The 25,500-nt window shown below is 38.5% G+C and overlaps 2 protein-coding genes across 2 annotated transcripts in view; one reads left to right on the top strand and one right to left on the bottom strand.

Annotated features, from left to right (window-relative positions):
• The window catches only part of ctdsp1 (CTD (carboxy-terminal domain, RNA polymerase II, polypeptide A) small phosphatase 1), a 30,237-nt gene extending 12,167 nt beyond the window's left edge, over positions 1-18,070 (top strand). The window contains exons 2-7 of the mRNA XM_053496260.1: positions 4,149-4,303; positions 8,650-8,751; positions 10,340-10,396; positions 12,273-12,365; positions 13,604-13,789; positions 13,959-18,070. Coding sequence (XP_053352235.1) covers positions 4,149-4,303; positions 8,650-8,751; positions 10,340-10,396; positions 12,273-12,365; positions 13,604-13,789; positions 13,959-14,087 — 722 coding nt within the window. The 3' untranslated portion in view covers positions 14,088-18,070. The remainder of the gene's footprint in view (positions 1-4,148; positions 4,304-8,649; positions 8,752-10,339; positions 10,397-12,272; positions 12,366-13,603; positions 13,790-13,958) is intronic.
• Positions 18,071-18,247: 177 nt separating this feature from the next.
• The window catches only part of obsl1b (obscurin like cytoskeletal adaptor 1b), a 39,215-nt gene continuing 31,962 nt past the window's right edge, over positions 18,248-25,500 (bottom strand). Inside the window, exons 22-24 of the mRNA XM_053496261.1 lie at positions 25,203-25,469; positions 20,585-20,855; positions 18,248-18,745 (exon numbers count right to left, since the gene is read on the bottom strand). Coding sequence (XP_053352236.1) covers positions 18,742-18,745; positions 20,585-20,855; positions 25,203-25,469 — 542 coding nt within the window. The 3' untranslated portion in view covers positions 18,248-18,741. The remainder of the gene's footprint in view (positions 18,746-20,584; positions 20,856-25,202; positions 25,470-25,500) is intronic.

The following is a 25,500-nucleotide window of genomic DNA, read 5'->3' as shown; positions in this document are numbered from 1 at the left end:
TTGGTTTGGCCAGGCCCTGGTGCGCAGCAAAGGCCTGTGGGCCTGCAATATGGCTGCATTCCAGTGCGGAGTCTGTCAGAGTGTCAGAGGGAGTGAGATGGTGAGCTAAAGGAACGCGCGGGGCCTCTAGAGGGATTCATTTGCACATAGAGTTCCAGTTGAGCTGCAAACCTCTATTTAGGACACGCTGTTATTGTCTTGAGCTCCTTTTCTGGACTTTGTGCTGTTATAGATTGAATCTATCCAACCTAATTTAAAAGGGTTTTAGGTTTTCCTATGGTATTCCATATGAAACTTTATATTTGAATCTATTGTAAAATGTGAGTTAATATTTTTTACATTAATTATGATCTGTAAACAATCATTTTTTTTTTTATTATGTAAAAAAAAAAATAAGTACTGATGAAATAGTTGTGTGTAATGTCGATAAATAATGTGCAAACTAATGTAAAAAAGTGCCCTTTGACCTGGACTAAAATGTTGTGGTAATGCAACTGAACCTGATAACTCATCCTCCCCCAGCCACCCAACTCCCCCGCCCCCTCTTTCTCTTACTCTTGGCGGCTAGTGTTAAACAAGTTGTTAGATTGTAAAAGGGGATCGCATATCGTCATAAGATCAGATGTTTGTTGGTCGCTGACCGCAGTGGATTAGCAGTAGAGGCACTTTCAAAAAAATCTTCCAGATCACTTCAACTGGCTACTGTATACAGTATACACAGTGGCAGATTAACTTAGCTGGAGTTGCACCGACTATACCTTCAAAAGTAGAAACAAACACAGCATGCAAATTCGTTATTAGCATTCACTAATTTATTGGACATAGATGTCTAACATGGATGAAAACATTGCAGGGCACAGACGCACACGCAGTCACGCAACCAATCTTAGACTGCAGGCAATTTGAAAACAAATCAGTCTTTTGGACTGTGTACGTAAATGGATGTGAGATTTAAACCCCCAGCCCTGGTGGTATGAGGGTATAGTGATAACCACTGAGCGTTATGCACTTATGCATATTAAATTGCTTTATATTATTATTATATATATATATATATAAAACACGTCCTGTCTGACTTTCCAGTCCAGTTAAAGCATTTTCTTGAAATCTTTTTTTTTTTTTCAGTACGTTGTCACCTGCCAGTCATTCCGACTTAGACACACAAACAAAGTTATGTTTTGCGTCTCCGTTTATGGCCTGAACAGAGTGTGCTATATATATATATATGGCAGGTTCCATCATTGCCTACTGTCAGCAGCTGCCTGTCTGTTTCTTTTTAAAGCTCTGATATGTAACATCAGAAGAGTCAACAGAGAGAGGAGCATGATGTTTCTGCTCAAGGTTTCGGCTCAGGTCTCTTCCTTCCCCCACGTCTTACCGTTACTGTCCGTTCATGGTGGCCAGGATTCCAACCAGCTCTACCCATAATGAAGTCTGCCAGGTTGTCGGTTGAAGACATTTGATGTGTTTAATGGAGGGATGCTGAAAGACCACACACACGTAAAATTCCCATGCACTTTTATGTACCCCACCACCCAAAAAAAAAACCTCCACAGGGGGGTTGAATCAGGCCAAGGTTTATTACATATATCATTTCATAAAGGCAGTAAATCATATGAACCTTTGAAGGGAGTGCTCTATATATATATATTTTTTTTTTCATCATATTATATAATATCAGATATCTATTTTGTCATCTTGTAGTGGTGTATCATTGTAAAGTGGGATTATTATTATAATGTTTTTTTTTGTATTCCCTTTTTTATTATATACAGTATACATGTATTCTACACCCGCTGAATTAACTGTCTTGTGCAGATAAGCCTAGTTGAATGTTGACCGGCAGACTAATCCGTCATGATGACAGGACCTCCTCTATCTTGGTTGCAGTTGACAAGATTTTGTGTTGCCAAAGGCCAGCACTCGTCACGTTCGCCTGCCTTACAAGCTGTTCCTCCAGAGCCAAACATAGGTCGCTAATCACAAGGATTCCCCGTAATGTCTCACTATTCACTGAACCCCAGTGTTCATTTGCTTTACTCGCCGACAAATTTCCCACATATTAGCAAATACGGCTGAGGTATGCACGATAATCTTGGCCCAGAATTGGTGACTACGATGAAATAGGTTGCCATTGTGGGAATGTGGGGAGTGGACGGAATAGCGCATGTGTTTAGGGTCGTGTGGGTGTGTTGACGAACATATGTTTTCAATTAATGACTGCTGTCCATGGGTTCAACCTTTCTAAAATACAGCATGGTTCTCGGAGAACTAAAGTATAATATCCTGATTTTGATGATTTAATATTTATAGAAAAGCAGGTAATGTACATTTTTTATATATTATATAGTTTGGAGAGATGAGAATCACCAGGGACCACCTGATACAACATTATCACATTTGTATTGCAATTCTGGTAGTATTATGATTATATAAATATCACTCATTCACACACTCACTCGTCATTTATACCCTTTATCCTGTGTACACCAAATCCAGGGTGTAGACCTCATGCTTTTAGTCTCCTGGGATAGGCTCCAGGCCCCTGGAGCCTATCCCAGGAGACTGAGAGCATGAAGTGTACACCCTGGACCGGGTGCCAATCCGTCGCAGGCCACACACGCACAGGCAATTTGGGAATTATGCAACCCTAATCTGCATAATTAACCACTAATCCACCTTCATAAATATCCAAATTCTATAAATATATTACATTTTGTTCCAATTCTAAACAAACTTAGCGAAAAATTGGCTCTAACCACACAGGATGCTGTGCTACCTGCCGATGTATATACATATATAGCGTACTCGTCCCATCATCCAGAGATCGCAAGTTCGATTCCCTGGTGAAGATGTAACCTCTCGCAGCCAAAGGTCTAGAGAGAGCTGATTGGCCGAGCTCTCTCCGAGGGAAGGGATGAGAGGTACTTGGTGCTCCCACATTAATCACAGCTCTACAGCCAATCAGGGGCGCCTGTGAGCTTGCGCAAGCGGAAGGAGCGGATAGCGCTGTCCTCTGAGTGTGTTACGCCACCGTTTGAAAAGATGCGTTCGGCTGCCGTCACGTGGTTCAAAGGAAACACGTGATGATCTTCGGCTCACCCGACTGAGTGGTAGTAGTAGCTTTAATGTGGGAGCTCCCTAGTGACTGGTAAGAATTGGACACGACTAAATTAGGGAGAAAATCGGGGGGGGGGAATAAATAAATAAAAAAGAGTTTAAAAAAATAAGGAAAAAAAGAATAAAAAATAAATAAAAGTGTGGTGATGCATGAAGTGGCACACAAATCTATCTCAAAACATTGCTTAATTTTATTCCTGTCTCTTATAATATTTGAACAAGATAGTGTGTGATTATATGGCTGCATAGTTATGAGTAAACTTGCTTTATTATTATTATTGTAACTATTTTCTTCTACCACAGCGCAAGTCAAAATATGAAAAATATCTTAATTTTGTATTTATACCATTTACTATCTTTGACAATAATAACGACGGCCAGGTGTCATTTTTGTTTTTTGTTTTTGTTTTATAGAGCCAGCATTTCAAAGTAACCACAGCTTGATGTGTTACAGTTTGATACATTTGTGTTTTTGTTTATCTATACAGCTGTAGAAATCCCATTGTTGCTGTTTTACAGTTATGACCCTTTTTTATGTTAGAAAACAAGGTGTTGAATTACATTTTTTATTGTGATCATTTTTCTAGGGTCTCTCAGCTCCAGTACTGTGGAAAAGTCTTAGACACCATATTATATGCTGTACCAATTTTGTTATATAAGTTTATCATGTCTGCATAATTATGTACAAAATTATTCAGTATTTTCTATATATAACTTAAAAAATAGTAAATAAATAACCTTACAGGAGAATATATGCATGGATGTAAAGAAAAAATATACAGTACAAGACTGACCAGTTTTCAGATGGAAACAAAAAACCTAATGTACGCTCCTGGGATTTGCATAAAGACTTTTGCGCAGTACCGTAAATTAGCAATAAAGTTACAGCTCACTCCATATATCTCGTTCCATACACACATGCTATTCTGATACTAGGTATGTCTGAAGTCGTCCTGAAAAAAATGGTCTCACATAAGTAAATACATATTTTGATAATTGTTGCTGATATTTGTTACGTTGTTGTCCAGGTGCTGCAGTGCATGTGACGTCAAACTCAAAGAAGCCTCGCAAACGTGGCTTTTTCCACAGCCTCTTCTGCTGCCTGTGTCATGACGAAACGGACCATCTGCCCGTCAATAACAACGCGCCGCTGCTGGTGGAAGAGAATGGAACCATCTCAAAAGTAAGACATAGTCACGAGCCACGTGAACAAGTACTTTTACCTCATCCTATTTTTCTATGTCCAGTTATTAATTATATTTCCATTTTTATTCATATTTATATATATATTTTTTCATTACCTAACTGCAGTTTAAAACCTGTTTATTTCATTATAAGTTCTGTAAGGTAAATGGAATGCGTCTGAAGAAGCCGTAAAACAGCAGGATAATGTAACCCATAGATGTGCCTTGGCATATTATAAACCTGCCTATGACTCAATTGAATCCCATTCTTGGAAAACAACATGTCAGTTAGCGACTAGTAGCGGATCAGGTGGTCAAGATGCTGCTGGGTGTCTGTTTCAGATTTATGCCTTACTTCAGCTTTTAATAGTGATTTGATATTCTGGGAGTTATTTGTCACATCTCCGAAGCCCCCCAAAATAAATCTGCAGGTCTCCTGAAGGCGGGCTGAAAAAAACGGGCAGGACTCGGAGGTGTCGCTCTCATCTGCCTGTCATGTCAATGTGTCCACGACCGCTAATGCCCGTGGCAGCCCGCAGGCTCAACGCGTTTCCGAACTCCCACGAGCGTCCTCCGCAGGCGGACGTAGCTGGCCCACGTCTGCCCTCTGGACTCTGCCGTGCAAGCGAAACCTGCTGCAGAATGTCTGGAGTGTTTTACGGCTTCTGAGCTGCGCAACTTGTGCATGGAAGTGAAGTCGCCCGCGGAGAGCCATACCACCAAATACTTCGAATAGTCTGCCTTTTTTATGAGGGTGGACACTGAAGCTAATATGCCAGCCGAACTCTGTTTTGACCCTTCGAAAGTCTTGCAGCAAGACTGTCCTACAAAAGAGAGCAAGTCTTTGGAAGTTGCAACAGAATCAAGTATGATTTCCGCAGAGCAGAATACAGCTGTTGATTTTAATGCGCACCAGAATGTTTCTGGAGTGCTGCAGCCCGATGGGGATTATACGGAAAACGGACAGCTCAGTGGAGAATTAACAGATCGAGACGAACCGGATTGTTTTGAGAGCGGCAGTCAGTCTGATTTCGACCTGGAACGCAGTGAGTCTTTTTCAATAAGCCATGATTTTGTCCACTCGATTGAAAACAATGAATGCTCAGAATTGAGCGCTGAGTCTACCATTAGCGACCAAACTGTAGAAGAAGAACCCGAGCCAGAGACGTATACCTTATTTCAGGCCATGCCTGATCTTTGTTTGTATTATGAACAGTTAGATAACGAAATCCAAGAGCTCGTTTTATCAGACCTCGAAATGGTTTACGAGCATGAAACGGAATCCAAACAGCCTTCAGAAGAAGACAGCGGCGACGAAGATTTCGGAGAGATTGTAGATTTGTATGAGCAATACAGCGAAGAAGAGCAAAACATGGTATTCGAGCTGGACAAAGAATCGTTCGAACAGTGCGAGCTTACCAATCAAAGCGTGCTTTCTGAATGCCATGCCACACATTTCAAGTTCTCTGAAATGTGCCAGGCCTCTAAAGAAAGCAGGCCAGCTGAACTCTCTGGGTCCCTTGAGCAGCCACCACCTGCTGAGCAAAAAGGAAACGTATATGACAGCGAGTTAATTGCAGAAAACAGCCAAGAATCCTGTACAGACTCATTTGAGAGCTCAATTCACAGCCAGCTCTCTGATGACTTTGCTGAACTGACTTTAGAGCAGAATCAGAACTTTAAATATCATACAGAACAAGATTCTAGCCAGCTGTCTTTAAATGAAATCGAAAGTGAAGAGATGCTAGAACAGTGCTCGAGTTGTGCGAAATACTTTGAGAAATGCGAAATTCCTGAACAGTGTGAGCCCTCTGAGCCTGCTCAGAATTCTGAAGACCAGGAACAAAGCGAACCTTTTGAAAACTCCCCTGAATTGTGTGAGGCCTTTGGAACACAGTGCTCTGTGTTTCACACCTCTGAACTCCCCAGAGAAAAGCCTTTTATAGAACATAGCGCAAACGAGGTCAAAAAGCGGCTAGAGTGCGATATGATGTTTATCGGTTCGATGGAAACCTTCGAGGCCCGTTGGCTCTCCCAGTTTCTCGCCGTTGACAGTCACCAAAATAATACCTCAGAAAAACAGGAAGTCGGCGACCTTAGTGTTGCAGTCAGTGAGCCAAGAGATGAATTACTCCCCTGTGACACTAATGCAGATGTTGAAACTGTAACCGATCCCCCTGAAACCTCTCTGGTGCGGAGGACGCTTTGTGCCGAGTGTGAAATGAGAGAAAAAGCGCAGTTAAGTTATAATATCTCATCTCAACTGTTTGAACTGTGCGATGTTACAGAAGGGACGTGCGACTATGAATTTGATGAAGACGGAGAAACGGTTGAGAAAAGAGCATCAACAGATGAGGAATACGAAGAGGAATACGCTGATTGCGTTGATAGTAAAAGCCAAGGCAGCGCAGAAACAGATGAGTCATTTAGAAGTTTTGTCGATGAACCCGATGAGATTTATCCTGTTCAAACCGATGACGGAATACCTTCATTTGAGAAAGACGACTGCTGTACTAGTAGACCCACTCAGGACTCGCTTGAGGTCAGTGATGACTTTAGTGATATCCCTGATTTGTATACGAGTGATGGAGTAGAAACACACGAAAATACTCTGGAATTCCGTTCGGAACCTGAATCTTTAGTAAAACAAATATATAAAACGTATGCGGAGGTACTTCGCTCTGGACTGTGTGTGGAAACTGAACCCTGCCTTGAAAATGAAATGCACATTGATGAGGAAGATTATGAACTTAACGATGAAGACATCGGGGAGGACCAGGACCAGGACCTGGAAATCATCTTGGAAGAAGAAACGCTTATTGAATCTCATGGGGAAATGATTGTGCCGGACTCCAGTGAGCGTGCAAGTGAAATTTATGGGCTTCTCACTGTGGACGAAAGCATTTACAAGAGAGATGCCGCAGATCCCTGTTCTATTCAGAGCACATGTCATGAAGAAGGAATCCTTGTCCTTGATGCTAGAGATGACAACATTACAGAAAGCGCGCTCTCTGAAGAGTTCACAGAGTTTCCCAGCCCTGTCGAAAAGGGAAATAAACCTGACCTTGTTTCACCACTAGATGAAACCGAAAGTGCAAACGCGAATGAAGAAAGCTGGTCTGACTCGACTGATGATGCCCAAATAAATGAAGAACAAAATAAGTTGGAAGTTCTAGACGAAGGTCCAGGTGAGGGAGTCTGCGGATCTAGCTGCGGCGAGATAGAGTTATGCGAAGATGTAAGCACGTTCACGTCCTCCTCCGAAGAGGATGTAGCTGATGATGAAAAATGCATTGAGTTAAACGAAAGTGATGATCCTCAGAATAGTGCCGATGACTTACAGATTGTACGAAACGCCATCGATGTGCAACCAGACGAAGAACTGTCCAAGGATCCAGAGCCGCCGGGGTGTCGAGATGCATCATTGGATTCAACAAACGGAGGAACGACTGAGAAGGATGATTTTCCACCTCAAAGTGAGTGCAATGAAAAGCTGGACGAAATCATACATCAAGTCGAGCGAAGCAGAACGGATGAGCAGAGTGAGCCGGAAGACTTCTTTAAGCTAGCTGGTGAAAGCGCATCCTCGGAACAGATCGAGGCTTTCGAGGACACGGAGGCATCCGACGACGAGGATTACCCTGATTTCTGCGATTGTGAATTCTGTGTGCAGTCTGTAGAGCAGGTATGATGCCAAGAACAAAGCAGTGTGTGTTGAACGCAACTTGCCAGTAGCTGGCAATCTTTAGGTTTTGGAAGCATGCTTTTTTTTTTTTTTTTTTTAAGTTATAAATGCATGGGTTTTGCCATGTTTTAAAATGTTTGACGGGCACGATGGCAACAGAAATTAAATACGGCAAGCAGCAACAAAAATAAAAGAAGCCGCATCTTGGGTCAGAGCTCTTATTCCACGCCATGTGGCTTGTTATTTAAGTCTGCAGCTTTGACATGAAAGGTTTGATTTAGTGACCCTTCCTCAGCACACTAATCAACTTTTTTTTTGTTGTTGTTGTTTTTTTTTTTGAGTGACTGTTTGGAGCTGGGTTTTGTGTATGCGTGTATATTATGTTCTGCTTAAGAAAAAAAACAGAATGTTTCAGTTATAAGCCCTGTCCGCTTTTGGCATTTTTGATCAAGAATCCGCTGGCCGACAGAAGCGTGATGGCACCCCAGCAGCTCATAGTCACATGATCTGGGCTGAAGAATGAAACCAGTCATTGAGCCCTATGGTTTCCCGCTTCCATAACCCGGCGGCTTGAACTTCATGCTTAGAATGCACATAAAAAGTTTATTGGTTTATTTAATAGTTCACATCTCATAAATTCCCTCATCTATCTGTTTACAGGTGCCAGCCAAGCCACTGCTCCCCCAGATAAAGTCGAAAGATGCAGGAAAGATCTGCGTAGTGATCGATCTGGATGAGACGCTAGTGCACAGTTCATTTAAGGTAAGCCATGTTATCAGGGTTTGCACACGTCAGTCAGGCAGTTCGACACCACTACAGCATGGTCGAGCGAGCGTGTGCGTATTATGGTCATGGTGTCAGATATCCCAACGTCACACTTATCAAAGTTAAGGAGTTTCATGAGATAAGGTAATCGTGTATATGTGTGAGCAAATGGGAGTTAGTATACAGCTATGTGTAAGGAAGGTGGGTACATGTTAAGCAGTAATTTTCCTGCAATGTTGCAACTTGCTAAAAAGTAAAAGATCCTAAGCATAGATGCGATTTAGGTAACGGTCACGTTTTTTTTCCGAGCCACTCGTTTACCACAAGAGTGCAATAGTGTACATGATTAAAGGTCAAAGGTGTTATTTGATCTGTTGTGAATCTTTAAAGTACTATGAATCATCGTGATTAAAAAGAAATAAGACTGAATTTATTGTAATTATCTGGTTAGTGTGGTGTCCTTAGGTTAAGGCATAATCAAATCAGTGTACTAGTTTTATTTATTTATTTGTTTATTTTAATTAAATATTTTAATTATTTTATTACTGTATTAAAATGATTAGTCGATCCAGATGCATTACTCGGATAACAAATCGTCAGTATGTACTGTATGTGTGTTTTCAATACTTGGCTGAATAATATAGCTTAAAATGATAAAACGTTAAAAAAAAAAAACATTGTTACATTCGATTAAGGTTTTTTAATTCTAAGTCTTCCTTTGTTTTCTTTTTCCTAGACTTACATTTCTTACATTCTCTTTTGTATAAACCATGTTGTCAATAGAGGTTTAAGAATGAGAGCTCCAGAACACCAATTTTTTTTCTTTTCTTTTTGTTCTGCTGAGTTTAATTGCATTACATCAGCAAGCAGGTATGCGAGCCTGTAATGAAAAACAGAGCAAGTCTTTTTTTTTTTTTTTTCTTCATGTTGCGGTGTTAAGGACGACACCAGAATTGCGTCACTGATGACAGTTAGCTGTGTTAGCAATGCCACTTCCTTTACTCTCTGTTACCTCTGTGAAAGTATGTTTTGCAATAGATTTAGTTTGGACCGATGTTTGTCTAGTCATGCGTTGTTGAACTGTGGTTTGTTGAATACGCAGTTTTGTTTTTAACACAGTTGACCTGCTAAACGTCCCATAAGTCTCATAAGTGACTGCTGACTAGATTAAACTGCTGTTTAACTGAGCTATTTATCTATTTAAATAGCATTAGTGGTTACGACGGTGTAGGGTAGGTGTTTTTTAGGATGACTGAAGACTCGCGTGGTGTTGTATTCTCACGTGCGGCTAATTATATCGCACACACATCGCGGCCATGGTGCACTGCAGATACACGGTGCATTACATTATCAAGTTTCACTATGATGTATTTATGTGTGTATGCAGATTGCTGATAATTAAATCTTGCTGTAATGTAAAGGGTATAAAAATGATTTTCCTGATGTTCTGCTTTAAAAATATTTATTTAACCAACCAGTCTATTTAGTTGGCTAATCTGTTCTCTTTGTTATTTTCTGTTTGATCTATGCATTTCTTTATTGTTTCTGACCTAACTGGGCTGTTGTCTGTTTTTGCCATCAACAGCCAGTGAACAATGCTGATTTTATCATTCCGGTGGAAATTGATGGGTCTGTACACCAGGTAAGGACATTTCATTTAATTTTGTTTAAATTTATCATTAAATGTTAACTTTTGTAAATATTGCATAAAGCATTTCATAATGTCATTTATCTGCTTCCTTTATATGATGAAAGGTTCTAGCAGATAATTATGTGCTACAAAGTTTTAATCCTCAATAAAGTCAGACTTTATACTGTTTAAAAATACTTGTTAGGTATTATGGTGGAAAAATGTCCAGCCTTGTCAGTGGCCTGCAATTTGACATTTAACTGTGTGTATATATCATGACTATACTGTATGATAATGTATGCAGTTAGGCAAGAACAATATTTTTACAGAATAGTTACAACGTTAGTGCATTATTATTATTATTATTATTATTATTATTATTAACCTTCTTACATGTATTACAATAACATATTGTAGCATGCATCTTATACATGAACATACCTTTTCTTTATGTTATACCTTTTGCATATTGGGTTTTGTGCATTAAAACAGGTGTTCACTGAGATAAACGAGGAAGGCATTTACCTAAAAAAAAATAAGCAGGTTTAATGATGATTTATGAACATGTTTAATTTGATAAGTTTGTAATTCCGCAATCAGGCTAAAAAAAATGCATTTTTTAAATGATTCATCAATCATTATGTCATGGGGAAAAAAAGCATGTGGTGATCATATGATCGTACTGAAAGGAGTGTGTGGATGTATTATGAATTTGTAGTAAAGCCTAATTACCATTAAATAATGTGTGTGTATATATATATATATATATATATATATATATATATATATAATCACAACTTGAAGACGTTAAAACCTCCATATGCAGTATTGTGCAGAAGTATTTAGCCATGTTTATATATTCATATTTTGCCTTTAAAGAGACAGACTTTCTTGTATTTTAATATAATCTTGAGGAATAGTTCTCCAGGATTCTTGATGGATGTTTTTTTTTTTTTTGCCCCTTTCACAAACCAGTGTTTTTGATTGTTAAATCACACAGTGACCTATGAATCATTCAAGCTGATGATTACAGATAATCAGGCTGGTGATTAGTATACTGGTGATGCTGAATGCTGAGTGGTCTGAACAGACGAGAGGGAAATGAGGACGCTGCTGAGGTTGTTACATAAACAACCAATTTTTAAATTGTACCTTTGGGGACTTTACAGCCTGTTGCAGTAAAACGTGTTCACATGGCTTTTAATTTAATATGACAAAATGAGGGCTCAAGCGTTAGAATTAAGTAATACTGCACTAAAAATACACTTGTGAATAAGTGCCAGTAACTTTTTAATAGCATTATGCCATAGAGTAGTTTTAAACACCTCATCCATTTGTTTAACATTATTATTGTAAGGTATCTCACGCAAGTGTGCTACCTGACAGCTTCATGGCCTTCTCCGTTGATGGCCCTGAGCAGCAGATGGCTATTTCTGTGCCCTGATGAAATAGCTCAAGCATGAGTGGCTACACCGGAACCGTCTCCAGACTCATCCCTGTGCTTCCAGAATCTGAAAGTGTGACACCCAAGCACCCCTTTAAAGGAAAAATCCAGACCCAGTCTGGATGACATTTACCGGCTTTGGCCTGATTCAAGTAATCCAGGATAGGCTTGTGATGTCGGGAAAGCCTATTCGGGATCACTTGGTTCAGGAAGAAGACCACCAGCTTCAAAAATCGAACCAATTTACAAGAAGTCATCAGCTGATGATAATATAAAGTGACTCTTTTGTGTGTAGTTATTGTTTTACATTCTGTACTCTCGTTATTTGAATCTGTATTTGATTTTTGGCCAAATGTTTTAATGCTTGATTTTGAGATTTCGGTAACAGTCAATTCTGCACAGCAGTCAGAACTCATGCATGCTCTGTTTCCACTCTGATCCCAGGTGTATGTACTGAAGCGACCTCATGTTGATGAGTTCCTGAAGCGGATGGGCGAATTATTTGAGTGTGTGTTGTTCACCGCAAGCTTAGCCAAGGTAAGGGCTTTATGCTGAAATGCTTTCAAGTAACAGCAAAAGTGAACAAATGTATTAGCATCCTTACCAGGCATGTAATAATTCCTAGGATGGACTCCTGTCCTATGTTTTGTCCTATGCTCAAAAACCTTTGGTAGACTAGTTGTAGCAAACATAATGTAAAGTAAATGACACCTTGAGCTAGGTACAGTAAGTGCATTAATCTATTTAATTATTTGAGCCTATCATCTTTATTTATTTTCTGTAGATGGGTTTATCCACAGATTCTATACATACAGTATGTAGTGAGAGGAAGATTATAGGTTAACAGTACTGTATTTTGTTCAGTTTCAACAGTATGTCTCCATTAGTGCTGTCAATGATTAAAACGTTTCTATCACGATTCATCACAATTTAAAAAAAACAACAACTCAGATTTACTTGTATTATATACATGCAATGTTGGGATAAAGAAATGCATGACAAACTGCATGACAGATTTATTATATTCTCGTAAAAAATAGCTCCCTTTGAAGGTAATTTTATGCAAACTTCCATCTATAAGGTTTTTATAATGAAACTTGCCATTCATCATATCTGATGATGTTTCCTCAGTCATCTTATTATCTCATCATTATCAAGCAGCCGGGTAACCGCACTGTGATTATGGGCAGGCATTAGAGTCAAACGATTATATTATTGGTCGTTTGATTAACTTGAGTTAAAGAAAAAAAAAAAGTTATGTGATGAAATTTCTAGATTAATCACGTGTTAAAAAGTTAATATCGACAGCCCTAGTCTTTGTGTATGCAGATTCTCCATCATTTGTTCATTGTAATTAATAAAAAAAATGTTGTCAGATGTTGTCAGCAAGTCTTATGTGCTACAGAAGTTACAGCACTATGCTGTGTCATATCAAAATTGAATGCATTTTATTTAAACATAGCTAACTATGAATATTTTTTTATTTGTTGTTTGTAGTAAGGTTAACGTATAGGTTTTTTTAAAAATTATTTTATACCCAGTGTATTGCTCTGGACTCACAGCAAGCCTGGCCATTATGAAGTGGTTACTAAAGATGAATAAATAAAGGAATGAATGAATAAAGAAAGAAAAAAACGGATTAGTTTTCATTTCTAGTTGTTGAACCTACCTTTCTACTAGGCGATTACAAGTTTTAAAAAGAATAGCTCAGAGACAAAATCTGAGCAGTATATTGTGCTTAACAAAATCACATTCATTTTTTTCTTTGTGTGCAGTATGCAGATCCCGTGTCGGATCTGCTGGATAAATGGGGTGCCTTTCGCTGCCGTCTTTTTCGAGAATCCTGCGTGTTTCATCGTGGAAACTATGTCAAGGACCTAAGCCGCCTGGGCAGGGACCTCAACAAAGTCATCATCGTGGATAACTCGCCAGCGTCATACATCTTCCACCCAGACAACGCTGTACGTCCCCACATCTCTCTCTCTCTCTCTTTCTCTCTCTCTCTCTCTCTATCTTTAGAGTGTATAATGTGTATTTGTCTTGTGTGCGTGTCCACTAATTTGTCTTTGTCATGATGATTTGTCCTGTTTCCTTTAACACCACCCCATGCTTCTCCTTGACTGCATCCAGGTACCCGTAGCCTCTTGGTTTGACGACATGTCCGACACAGAGCTGCTGGATTTGATCCCGTTCTTCGAGAGACTAAGTAAAGTGGACGACGTGTACGCAGTGCTCAAACAGCAGAGGACTAGCAGCTAGCGCGATCAACAGGGCAGCTTTCACCACGGGGCCAGGGAGGCTGGCGGGGTCCGGAGCGCCACTTCCCTGCTACATGGGATCTGCTGCTGGCTCGCTCCTCATCACCTACCCAGAATTCCATTCGCAGGTGGTTTTTACAGAGATCTTGATGGAAACCTGGTATGGCTAGAACGATGGAACTGTGAAGGACTGCTTTATCTCTCTCACACACAAACATGAAAAAAGAAATGTATCATTTTTTTTTTAACACTTGAATATGTGTTATTTCTTCTTTTATAACTTTTTTTTTTCCACTTTAAAGGTAAGGTCAAGGGAAGCCCTGTTTAAATGGATTATTGCAGATTTTTATCTTTTTTTTTTTTTGGAAGACCATACGGTAGATTATTACATTTGGTGCCAACATTTTTGCAAGTAGCCTCATGTTTCATGGGTTTACATTTCTGAACGTGCGTTTTAGGGCCGTTCAGAGTGGACGGATTTCTCAAGCTACTCGGAGAACCAGAATTTCTCCCCAGGCGTTTATAAGAGCCAAGGGAACTTTTTGATTCATTCCAACACAGGGTGGGGAAAGAGCCTGACACTGAGCTGCCTCCATGCAGGCCTGTAGTCTTCATAGAAAGCAGTTTTGTTTTGTAATTGAAAAGCATCACGCTTTCATTCTGTCTAGTTTGTGTGATTAAGTTGTGAGATGCTTTTATAGACCGGCCCAGTGTGTCTTCACCCGGGCCTGTGTCAGATAAGAACGGTCACATAGAAAGTGGAAGTATGAAAGGAAAATCAGACGTGGTGCGTTTTAGAGCTGACCATTTAATCCATTTTAATCCAAATTCTTTTCTTTTTTTAAAGAAAAGGAAAAGTTTAATTTTTTTTTTTTTTACATATTTAAGACTCTAAAATCTCTCGGCTCCTTTCATCTTTCTTCCAAATGATCGACGTCAGTAAATTCCTCATTGGAATCTGCTGTTTGTGTAAATTGTGTCTGTGTAGAAGTTCCTACGCAGGTCTCAAATGAAACATGAGTTGATTTGCCAGAATGTCAGTGCTGTTCTTTTAAGGCATTAGTTTGAGGTTACTTCAAACAGTGGGAATGCCAATCACGTAGCAAACATCCCAAATGTAAACAGTTCTATCATTATTTTCTTTCCCTGATTTTTTTTTTTTTAACTTCTTGATGGAAAAATGGTCTATGTTGTACAATCATGTTTAGATTTCAGACTTTATGGATGTTCCAAAGGGATGCAGGAAGGGCATCGTGTTTTCAGGCTAGTGGCTAAAGGAGCTCAAAACATCTTGAAAGAAAGTGACACAGAGCATGCTTACTGTCCTTCATTGAGGCCAAGGATTTGCCGAAGTCAGTCTTCTATGATCCAAGTGCTCTTTATCAAATCTTTAAATTTAAACCATTTGTGACTTTATAATTCACTTTAAAAAAGTAAAGCATTGTTAAACAGATCCAACAGTGGAAGTCCATTTTACAAGAGCCTTTTTTATCATTAAACACAACGCGCAGCTCCGTCGGCCTAGCAATGCCAACGAACGTGGACGTTTCGGGCTTAGCACTATCAGATGGACTATTTCGAAAGTGTTGATGCTGTGAGATTTGGTGATATGTTCAGATAAGATAATCAAGAGAAGGCAGGAGAACTTTTTGATGATGATGATGGTGACGACGATGGTGACAATGATGATGAAGCTGTTTGTAACGTTGGTGTTTTGTCTTTTTTTTTTGTAATAGATTTTGTACAGACATGATAACGGTATGGCCATGCTGATTTTCTCGACTTATGATAATGAGTGTAGAGCTGCACCGAGAGCGAGAGAGAAACTAGCCTAAAGGTTTGAGTCATGCTTCGTTCTTACAAGCACAACTGTTTTTTTTTTTTTTTTCTTCTTCTGTCTGTATATGAACCTGTCCCTGTATTTTTCTCCTTGTTAGTGAATATTGAATCGGATGTCCAGATTATTCTAGATTTAATATATTTATGACATCAGATTATACGTTACACAAGTAGATCGGTACTAACCCTGGATACACATTGTTTAAAATCTTAAGATGAATAGAAGATGACACAAACATTCTAGCGGCGAAGACTCCAGGTGCAGCAGCCTGCTGATCTGCATGTTTTTCTAAAATGTTCTGTTCGCTGCCCTCTCTGATCGCATATTGTTTTGATACAACGTCAAAACGAAACCGAATCCCCTATCTGACGTGGTACATTCCTATAGACCTCCTCAATCTCGTAGATCACCCCTATTTATTTTATGTCCACTAATCTTCTATAACAGGTTTTGTTGGTGTCCACTTGACATAACAAGTCTATGCTTTTCCCCGCTGATTTCTATAACCCAGGAATATTGGTAAAAGTAATCAAGCACTTAACTGATCTCAGCCGCGATCTGGGATGGTTTTAAGTTCTGGAAGCACTGATACCATCTTACAATCTCGTAATACAGCTTGTTACTTAGGATCGACACTCTTCAATCTTTGAAAGGTTTATGCGAGTAGGAGAGATATAAAATCTTTCATCTAGATTGAAGTGCATTACAATATAGATCAGCAGTCCTGTTCCAACATAAAAAAAAAATAAAAAAAGATTAAGTCAGGCGTTTCAGTGTAATGCTTGGACTCTTGACATTTTTAGAAGAAATTGCTCCCCCTGGAGTTCAGTTTTATGCAGTGTTTTATGACTTTTATCACTACAGTTCTTGATAATGTATGAGAGTCACTATGCAAGTAAAAAAAGAAAAAACTGATGTGAAATCTGTCCTCTGCCCAGTCATACTGTATCAGCATTTAACAACTGAACCACTGGTGCTTTTCTTTTCTGCTCGTATTTTTAATGGTAAAACTTTTGTTTAAAGTAAATCTAAGAGCTTACATTTGAACGGAAAGAAAAAACACACATACACAAAACTTCAATCAGGAAAGGGTGCTAGTTTCAGTCAATTATAACTAAGTACTAAGGCATACTATATTCATTTTTACTTGTCGCTCTGGAAGTATCTTTTGAATTCATGTTGAAGCAGCGTAGCCAACACCTGATCCGAGGTTTAACTGTCTGTCTACTTGGATATTCTCAACTACAAGAGTAACACAGTGTATATAGCCATTTATTTAACATGTATACCTTCTGCTTTTTTTTTTTATTTGTTGTATTGTACTGCCCCCTCTTTACTACATTTAAACACACACCTCATTCATCCCAAACATCTGTAATCTGTCTGGTAATTTGTGTAGGGCAAACCAATTCAGCATTAATGGGTAGAAAAGTTCTGGGTTTTTTTTGTTTGTTTGTTTTTTTTTCCTCGTTCTGTAATTTGGAAATAGGAAATCCGAGTTTAAATTAAGTCAGCTGTAACCTAGTCATGAAACTTTTGTAATTATTAATTGTATTTTACTGTACTGAATGAGCTATATCATAAATGAAACTGATGGAGAAAAAAAATGATTGTGGGTTTGTTGAATGTGTAGAAAGGTGAGACATAAAAGATAGAAAAATGACGAAGCTTGATTGGTAAAGTTTTTTATTATTATTATAATTTTAATTTGAGGTTATATGTAAAGCAAAGAAACAGGACTACTGCTGACTAAAAGAAACTTTTAAAACATATGAATGATGCAACAGGTCATACTGCTCAAGAAAATGTTCCTATATGTTAAATGACAAGATACTAGTCTGATAAAAGTATTGATCGAGGAAATATTTCTGACTTGCTCTCAATGTACTAGCAATCATTATTTAGCCTTCATATGAACCTTTTGGCCCTGTGCTTTTCTTCACCTGTGTAAACGTATAGCTCACAAAATTCTTTAATTTGCAATCCACAAACAATTATTTAGAAAAGGTATCTATACAAAGGACAATGTACATAAATGTAAAATAATAAAACAATTCCCTCGCAACCAATTTTTGTGTTGGCTCCCCAGAGAAAAAAAAAAAAGGTCAGCAGCAGTCTTTATCATCTCACAAAGTTGTGCACCAGGACTAATGAACCTTAGCGTAAAACCAGATAGTTAGTCGACAACTAACTATCAAAAGATTCTGACTTTTGTGCAACAGGTGCAAGCAGAATGCAACTTTGACACTCCCATGCTCTAGGGTGTAGACTGGTTATACTTAAATAAAGGTACTGATGCCACCAGTGGAACCTGCTGTTTTCCTATGAATTAAAATCTGACTATTTTTAATTAGTCCGATCAAAGTGTCCCAGTGTTCCATCATGCTCATCAAACCGGTCACACAGATTTGGCCCTAAGCACCCTACTATCATTCTAGATTACAGTATGCTCTGTTTAGGAAAACCAAAACAAAAGGCCTCCTTGAAGCCTGGCCAGTTTTATGCTATGATACATTCCTCCAGGTGTTCAACAATTGACAGTGATATTGAAGGGGGTGCCTATTTTTATTGTCCAGGTAGTTCATGATGATTAAGTGATGGATTCCCCTAATCACTACAACTTACTGTAAGCCTACCGTCATTTCCAATTTAGGAAAAAACTGAGCAGACAAGAAACCCCAATATGTAACAAATCATTGAATTTTCATCAGAAGTAATATTAAGTAATATTAAAGTTATTATAGATTAATTGAAAAACTCCCTGCTTGCAAATTCGGAAATCGCAAAATAAAGCTGGGTCCGATTCAGGCAGGGATTATCTGTAAAAGGGGAAAAGACACATTGTAAAATCAGTTTGATCAAGATTCTGCAATGACTGATTCCACTTAACACCAGTCTGACTATACGTATGTGTGAATTGAGTTTTTAAAATACACTGCCTGGCCAAAAAAAAGTTGTCATTTCAGAAGGGTCAAGTTATTGGGCTGCATCAAGTAAAGAAAACAAGAAAAGAAGATTTGAAATAACTGGAACTGGGTAAGAACGCTTCAACACATTATTAAAACCAGGAAGAGGAGTGAGGAACTGTCCAATTTTTGAAAGACACATGGTTGGAGATGAATCATGAATGGAGATCACTTAAACACCTGGTGAAGTTACACGGTAAAATATCAACAGTAGAATTTATAACTATTTTTAACAGTGACAGTCAGGGCATTTCCAAAACACACAATGTGTTAAGAACTTACAGGATTGTGGCCATAAGAGCAAACAGCTGTGTTCATATGAAAGCCACTTGTTAGTGAGACTGATCTTCAGTTTGCTAGGGAGCATAAAAATTGGACTTAGGAGCAATTAAAATAGGGTCATGTGGTCTGATGAGTCCAGATTTATCCTATTCTAGAGTGATGGGTGCATCAGGGTAAGAATAGAAGCACTTGAAGTGATGCACCCATCATATAGTGGCCACTGTACAAGCATCTGCCGGTGTTATGGTCTGGGGTTGCTTCAGTTGGTCAGGCCTAGGCTTTTCAACATTACTGTATGTGGCAAAAAATGAAGTCAGGTGGTAACCTGAATGTACTGAATGACCAGGTTATCACATCTATAAAGTTTTTCTTCTCTGGTGACAGGCATATTGCAGGAATCAAATAGTGAACGAGTGGCTCTGATGCATAAGGAATAATTTTCACACATTAGGTGCTGTAATCGAAGTTAAATGTGACTGAATAATATCTTAGAGTGTGCAACATTTTTTTTGGGGGGGCCAGGAAGTGTCTCTAAACAATGTGTATGATTTTAGGAACATTCATGCAGTTACAAAATCTAATTATGTGGCTGCAATAAATTGCAAAACTAAATACATATAAAAAAAAAGGTTAAGAGCTTTAGCTAAAATTTACATCAAATATCAGAGAGACGAAAAACGTATGATTTATACGATTTTTGTTTGTAGCAAATGGGAACCAGATGGGTTTCAGAAATGGATGATCTCCAGGGAATTTCACAGAGTTTAAACATTTTTTTTTTTAAACTTTGCATTTTTCCCCCCTCTGACCTGTATTAGCAACAGGGTTTCCACAGAGTTGTTTAAAACTGTCTGTTGCACCAAAATACTTTTAAAATTCCCAGGAGATCAGCAGTTACAAGGTCAATCTGGTAATCTGGTGCCAACATCCACACCATAATAAAATTCATTAGTTTCATCTGAATATTGAATCTGATGTTCTTGACCTGTATCCGCATGATTTTTTTTTTTTTTTTTGCATTATGTTGCTGCTGCATCATTGGCTAATTAGATAAAGGCGTAAATGTGAGGTTGAATGTGTTCCTAATAAAGTGGACATGAGTGTATATTTGTAAAGGGTAAGGTGCACAACTTGTAGCAGAAGCAGGATGCTATTCAATATTCCTAGTGTGTTGCTATTTACTCAATTCCATTTACTGTCGATTTCTATTGATTATGTGTATTTATGTGTAAATAATAATACCTGCACATATTATTCTCATATTTTGAACATAAATGATACCGTGTATTTCTCCCCTGTGTTCTCTATATAGCATGACCTTCCAGATCATATCATAACTTCACAATACTATGGTCTTAATATTTGCTTATGCTATTATATTTTTCTTAAGATCCACCAAGCTTGACTTACTTTTCGACATTTAGGTTTGCTGTGCTTTTGACCTTTCCTGCATCAAACACAACAACACCGTTCATGTCCTCTGACGTGTGCTTCAAGGTGAGCTTATACACTGAGCCCATTTTCTCCAGGAGAACTCTGGGCCCAGGTTTCAGCACCTCCCCATTCAGAGTCCAAATGGGTGATTTCACCACAGGAACAGAGACCTGACACACAAAACACGCTTCCTCTGGAGCCGACACCTCCACATCCTGCAACTCCTGCACTATCAGGATGGGCTGGGCTGATGCAAACACAAAAATAAGAGCAAACTTTTATTATATATATATATCAGAATGTTCTTGGCAGAAGGGAGGAAAACAGAGAACCTGACAAAAATACACATGGACGTAGAGGAATCTTTTTTTTTTTTTAACACAGTGGCATACAGTAGTGGTTAGCACCATGGCCTCACAAATCCAGGTATTCGATTCCCATTTTGCGTGAGTGCATGAAGTTTTCATATTCTTTCCAGGTTTCCTCACACAGTCCAATGACTTGCAGACCAGGCTAATTGGCATTCCCAAATTACCCGTTGTATATGAGTGTTAGCTCTGCTAAGGATTAGCAAACTGAATATTTCTCCTTTACATAATACCACAGTCTGAATCATTCATTCATCTTCTATACTGCTTATCCTATAACCAGGGCCTGGACCAAGGAAACTTCAGGAACAATGCAGGGTACACCTTGGAGAGGGTACCAATCCATTGCAGCACACCTATTTTTACCTATCCCAATCGGTGGCAGGGTGGCTTAGTGGTTTATCATTGTCGCCTTGCACCTCCAGTGTCCTGGTTCGATTCCCATCTCCGGGTCAGTGTCATGGAGTTTGCATGTCCTCTCTGTCCTTTGTGAGTTTGCTCCGCTTTCCTTCCACAGTCCGAAGACATGCAGACTAGGCTAATTGTGTGTAGTGTGTGAAGGAGTGTGTGTTTGCTCTGCATTGGATTTCCACACTGCCTAGTTCCATATGTATAGGATAAGGTACTTACTTATGACTAGTGATGGGTCGTTCATGAACGATTCGTTCTTTTTGAATGAATCTTTAACATGACTCAGATGAACGAGTAGTCTCGGAGAGTGATTCGTTCATTTTCTATTGGACGCGCATGCGCAAAACATTGCAAAACCTCTGTACGTGTTATACAGTAAACAGAAATGAGTAGTTACCTTTGAGTCTTTTCGGTCCCAAGTCGTTCGTTCTTCTGTCACGTGACTCCCATAGACGCTATGCAGTGCAATAGATTAAAAAGAATGAACGACTCAGATTGAAAGATATGAGGTGAGCTACTCATTCTGTTTATTATAATATGTCCTTAGCTGCATTGTAATATTTTCATTACAGGAACTATAGCCAAATCTTGTGTATGTAGACGTATTGGGGGTAATTTTTATTGAAAACGCAACATTTTATTTTATTTCTGATAAAAAGAACGAAATGAACTAAGTGACTCAAAATAAGATTCGTTCACTTTGATGAATGAGATTCAAAGAACCGAGTCACTAAAATGATTCAAACTTCCCATTACTACTTATGACCCTGTAGAGGATACGGCAGTATAAAAGATGAGTTACCTACTCCCATAGGTGTAAAAACAGATAAATAGATCACGTGACTGTATTGGCACGCGAGCTAGTTAGAAAATTATAATTATAAAACTTAGTGCTTATAAAACAACTAGTTTTCCACAAAACGTCATGGTTTCGACCCAAATATATATCAAATATAACACTTACTTGAAGTATAAGAGTGAGTTTTTGTTTTTGTTGTTTTAGCTAACTAAGTAACACTATATTGTAGTTTTTTTGAAAGCAGCATGTTAGCATAGTGTCGTTTAGCGCTTAATTTGTTTATATAAATGTAAATGAGGAAATTAATGAGGAAAAAACTTTATATAGCATTTATATTTATACATCATTTTTTATATTCCATTTCACACCGAGAGAGCACTCTTATTATTATTATTATTATGGAATTAAATTGCATAGAGACAGCTACTTAATACTTTTAGTTTTATTCGTTTTTCTTTTACCATATGGTACTTTAAAATGCACTTAATCAGCCACAATTTATCAAATATTACCATGTATATTTATGTTATTTTCATAGTAATTTTGTATATTTCTGTTGATAAACATTTTTAAGGTCTCAGAAAAGCAAAACAAACTACAGTACAGGCATCTTTAACGGTTCTGAAAGTCTGTAGGTACGTTTGGGACTGTTAACTTTAACCACTAGAGGGCAGTATTGGCCCCTTAATTATACGCTAAAAGTGTGTGAACTTATGAGAATGACATTCATATGCTCGAGTCTGTTGTAGCCCTAGGCAAAATTTAGCAGCGGTTCTCTCCAACCATCATTCATCACCATTATATATATTTTTTATGATAAGCTCACAAGGACTCCACTGCCGACCCCGTAGAGCAGGAAAACTGCGTCCATCCTCAAGGACCCCACCCATGCTGAGCACAGACTTTTCACACCTCTTTCCTCAGGCTGGAGGTACAGAAGTGTAAAATGCAAATATATATACATATATATATATTTTTTTTTTACTCCTCTTGTTTTTTATATATATTATATATCTTGTTTAATATATATATATATATTAGTGCTGTCAAAATTAGCGCGTTAATGCATGCGATTAATTTGAAATATTTAATGCATAAAAAAAATTTTACGCAATTAACGCGGTTGCAGTTTTTTTTTATTTCCTGTTGTGGCCGACGTGTGTTCAACGTGCAAAGAAGTATGGATAAGACCAAGGAAGGACTTTTAAATGGAAAGTTTCAGTATAAAACCCTGCCGGATGGTTCTGTGGATAAAACAAAAGTAATCTGTACATTTTGCAAAGCTGAATTTAAATACCAGAGAAGTAATTCGTCTTTGACATATCACTTAAAAGCAAAACACCCCACCGAAACAATCTCTACAGGGCCTCGTCAATGTAAATTGCATTGATTGTTTTGAAATTCAAATGACACAAATGGCACATACCTGTGTTTTTATTTCTGTAATAAATATGGCTTTCAAGCCAACAGTTAATTTGGAGGATATTGATGGTTTATTGCAGGTATGTTGTTTACATGAGAAAATCTGTGTTACAAGTTAAACAAAAATTCCAATAAACAATCATATTTGAATTTAAATAGTTTTATTGTCTTAAAATTGTCTTGAGTTTACATTAATTATTTACATTTACATATCCAAAAAGTTACAGTCTTTAAATTGTGATTAATCGCGATTAATTGCAAAAGAAATGTGCGATTAGTTAGTTAATTTTTTTTAATCGATTGACAGCACTAATATATATATATATATACACACACACACACACACACACACAATGTAAATACTGTTTGTGTGTTTCCTTAGGCAGTTCCTTACTGAATATAACAGTAGGCAAGAATTAAGGTCTGACGACAATGGAGCAGCGTGCGAAGCGGCAGCAAGTAATGGTAATAGGCAGGCAACAAGATCTGCATTGTGGGTTACCTCTAGTAATAATTCAATTTGTCAGCCTTCTGGAGCCCCAAGCAAAAAAGAAGCACCTCTGCCCATATGTTTGCCCTTCTCAAACTCTTGTCCCTACATAGAAAGCACACAATTGTTTAGGATGTCTTTGAAAGCTGTAGCATTATTATTTCTCTTTACTGGAACTAAGAGAAACCAGTTCCAGCATGACAATGCCATTTTGCATAATGTGAGCACCATCAGGACATGGTCTGGCACCAGCAAGCACCAGTGTCTGACCTCACTTCTGTTTTTTTTTTAACTAGAAGAGCACAAGACCCCACAGCCACGATTTAAAATCTAGCGAAAAAGCCTTTACAGAACATTCACTCACTCATGATCTATACTGCTTATCTTGTACATGGTCACAGGAGACCTGGAGACTATTTCAGGGGATTCAGGGCATGGGATTGTACACCCTGGGCAGCATGCTAATCCATCTCAGAGCAGACAAGTACACACACTCAAGGTAATTTATGAAACACCTACTACAGTATGCATGTCTTTGGACTGTGGAAAAAAACCAGAGCAACTAAAGGAGGAGAACATGCGAACTCCACGTACACAGACCCAAAGCAGGAGTTGAGCCATCAACCCTAGAGGTGTAAGGCCACAGTGCTAACCACTATGTCCCTGCTTCACAGAATAGTAGAAATTACTTTGAAATAACACATACGGATTTACATAAGTATGTAACAACAACAAACAGTTGTTATTTTAAGACAGGAAGGTCAACTGTGTAAATTTCCAAAACCTATCAAGCACCACGATGAGCACAGTCTCTCATGAAGACCATCCCAGGAAGGCAAGACCAACGTTCATTTAGAGTTAGCATAAGTAGCAGACACATCTCAACATCAACTGTTCAAAGAAGATTATTTCGAACACCTTAAACAATTGTTTTACAATGTAGAAAGAAAAATCTGGAAAGACCATGGAGTTAGAAGCTGTGTCAAAACTTTTGACTGGTAGTGTACTTTAGACTGTATTTTATATTTTTCAGTTGAACTTATGTTGATGATTACAGAACTCCACTTCTGAATGAGTATGTAAATTGACAACTGACTTTCTCACCTTCTACAGTGAGCCGTGCTGAGGATGTGTTTTCCCCAACCTGCACGCTGTACATCCCCGCATCCTCCATTGCAACCTCCTGGATCACAAGTTTGCGATAACAGCCTTCACTGCAGATCTCAAAGCGCTCTGAGGGCAGGATAACATTAGGACCTTTATACCAGCGAATGCTACAGCGTGGGTTGGACACGGTGCAGTCCAGTAAGGCCTGAGTGTACTCCAGAGCCGTTTTATCCTCCAGCGGCTTTACAAAATTCACAGGTAGTCCTGTAAGAAATAATGAAGTGGTAAGATCTAA

This window comes from Clarias gariepinus, chromosome 5, assembly GCF_024256425.1.
Source record: "Clarias gariepinus isolate MV-2021 ecotype Netherlands chromosome 5, CGAR_prim_01v2, whole genome shotgun sequence".
NCBI classification, from domain to species: domain Eukaryota; kingdom Metazoa; phylum Chordata; class Actinopteri; order Siluriformes; family Clariidae; genus Clarias; species Clarias gariepinus.
This window is presented reverse-complemented; position numbering and strand designations above follow the sequence as displayed.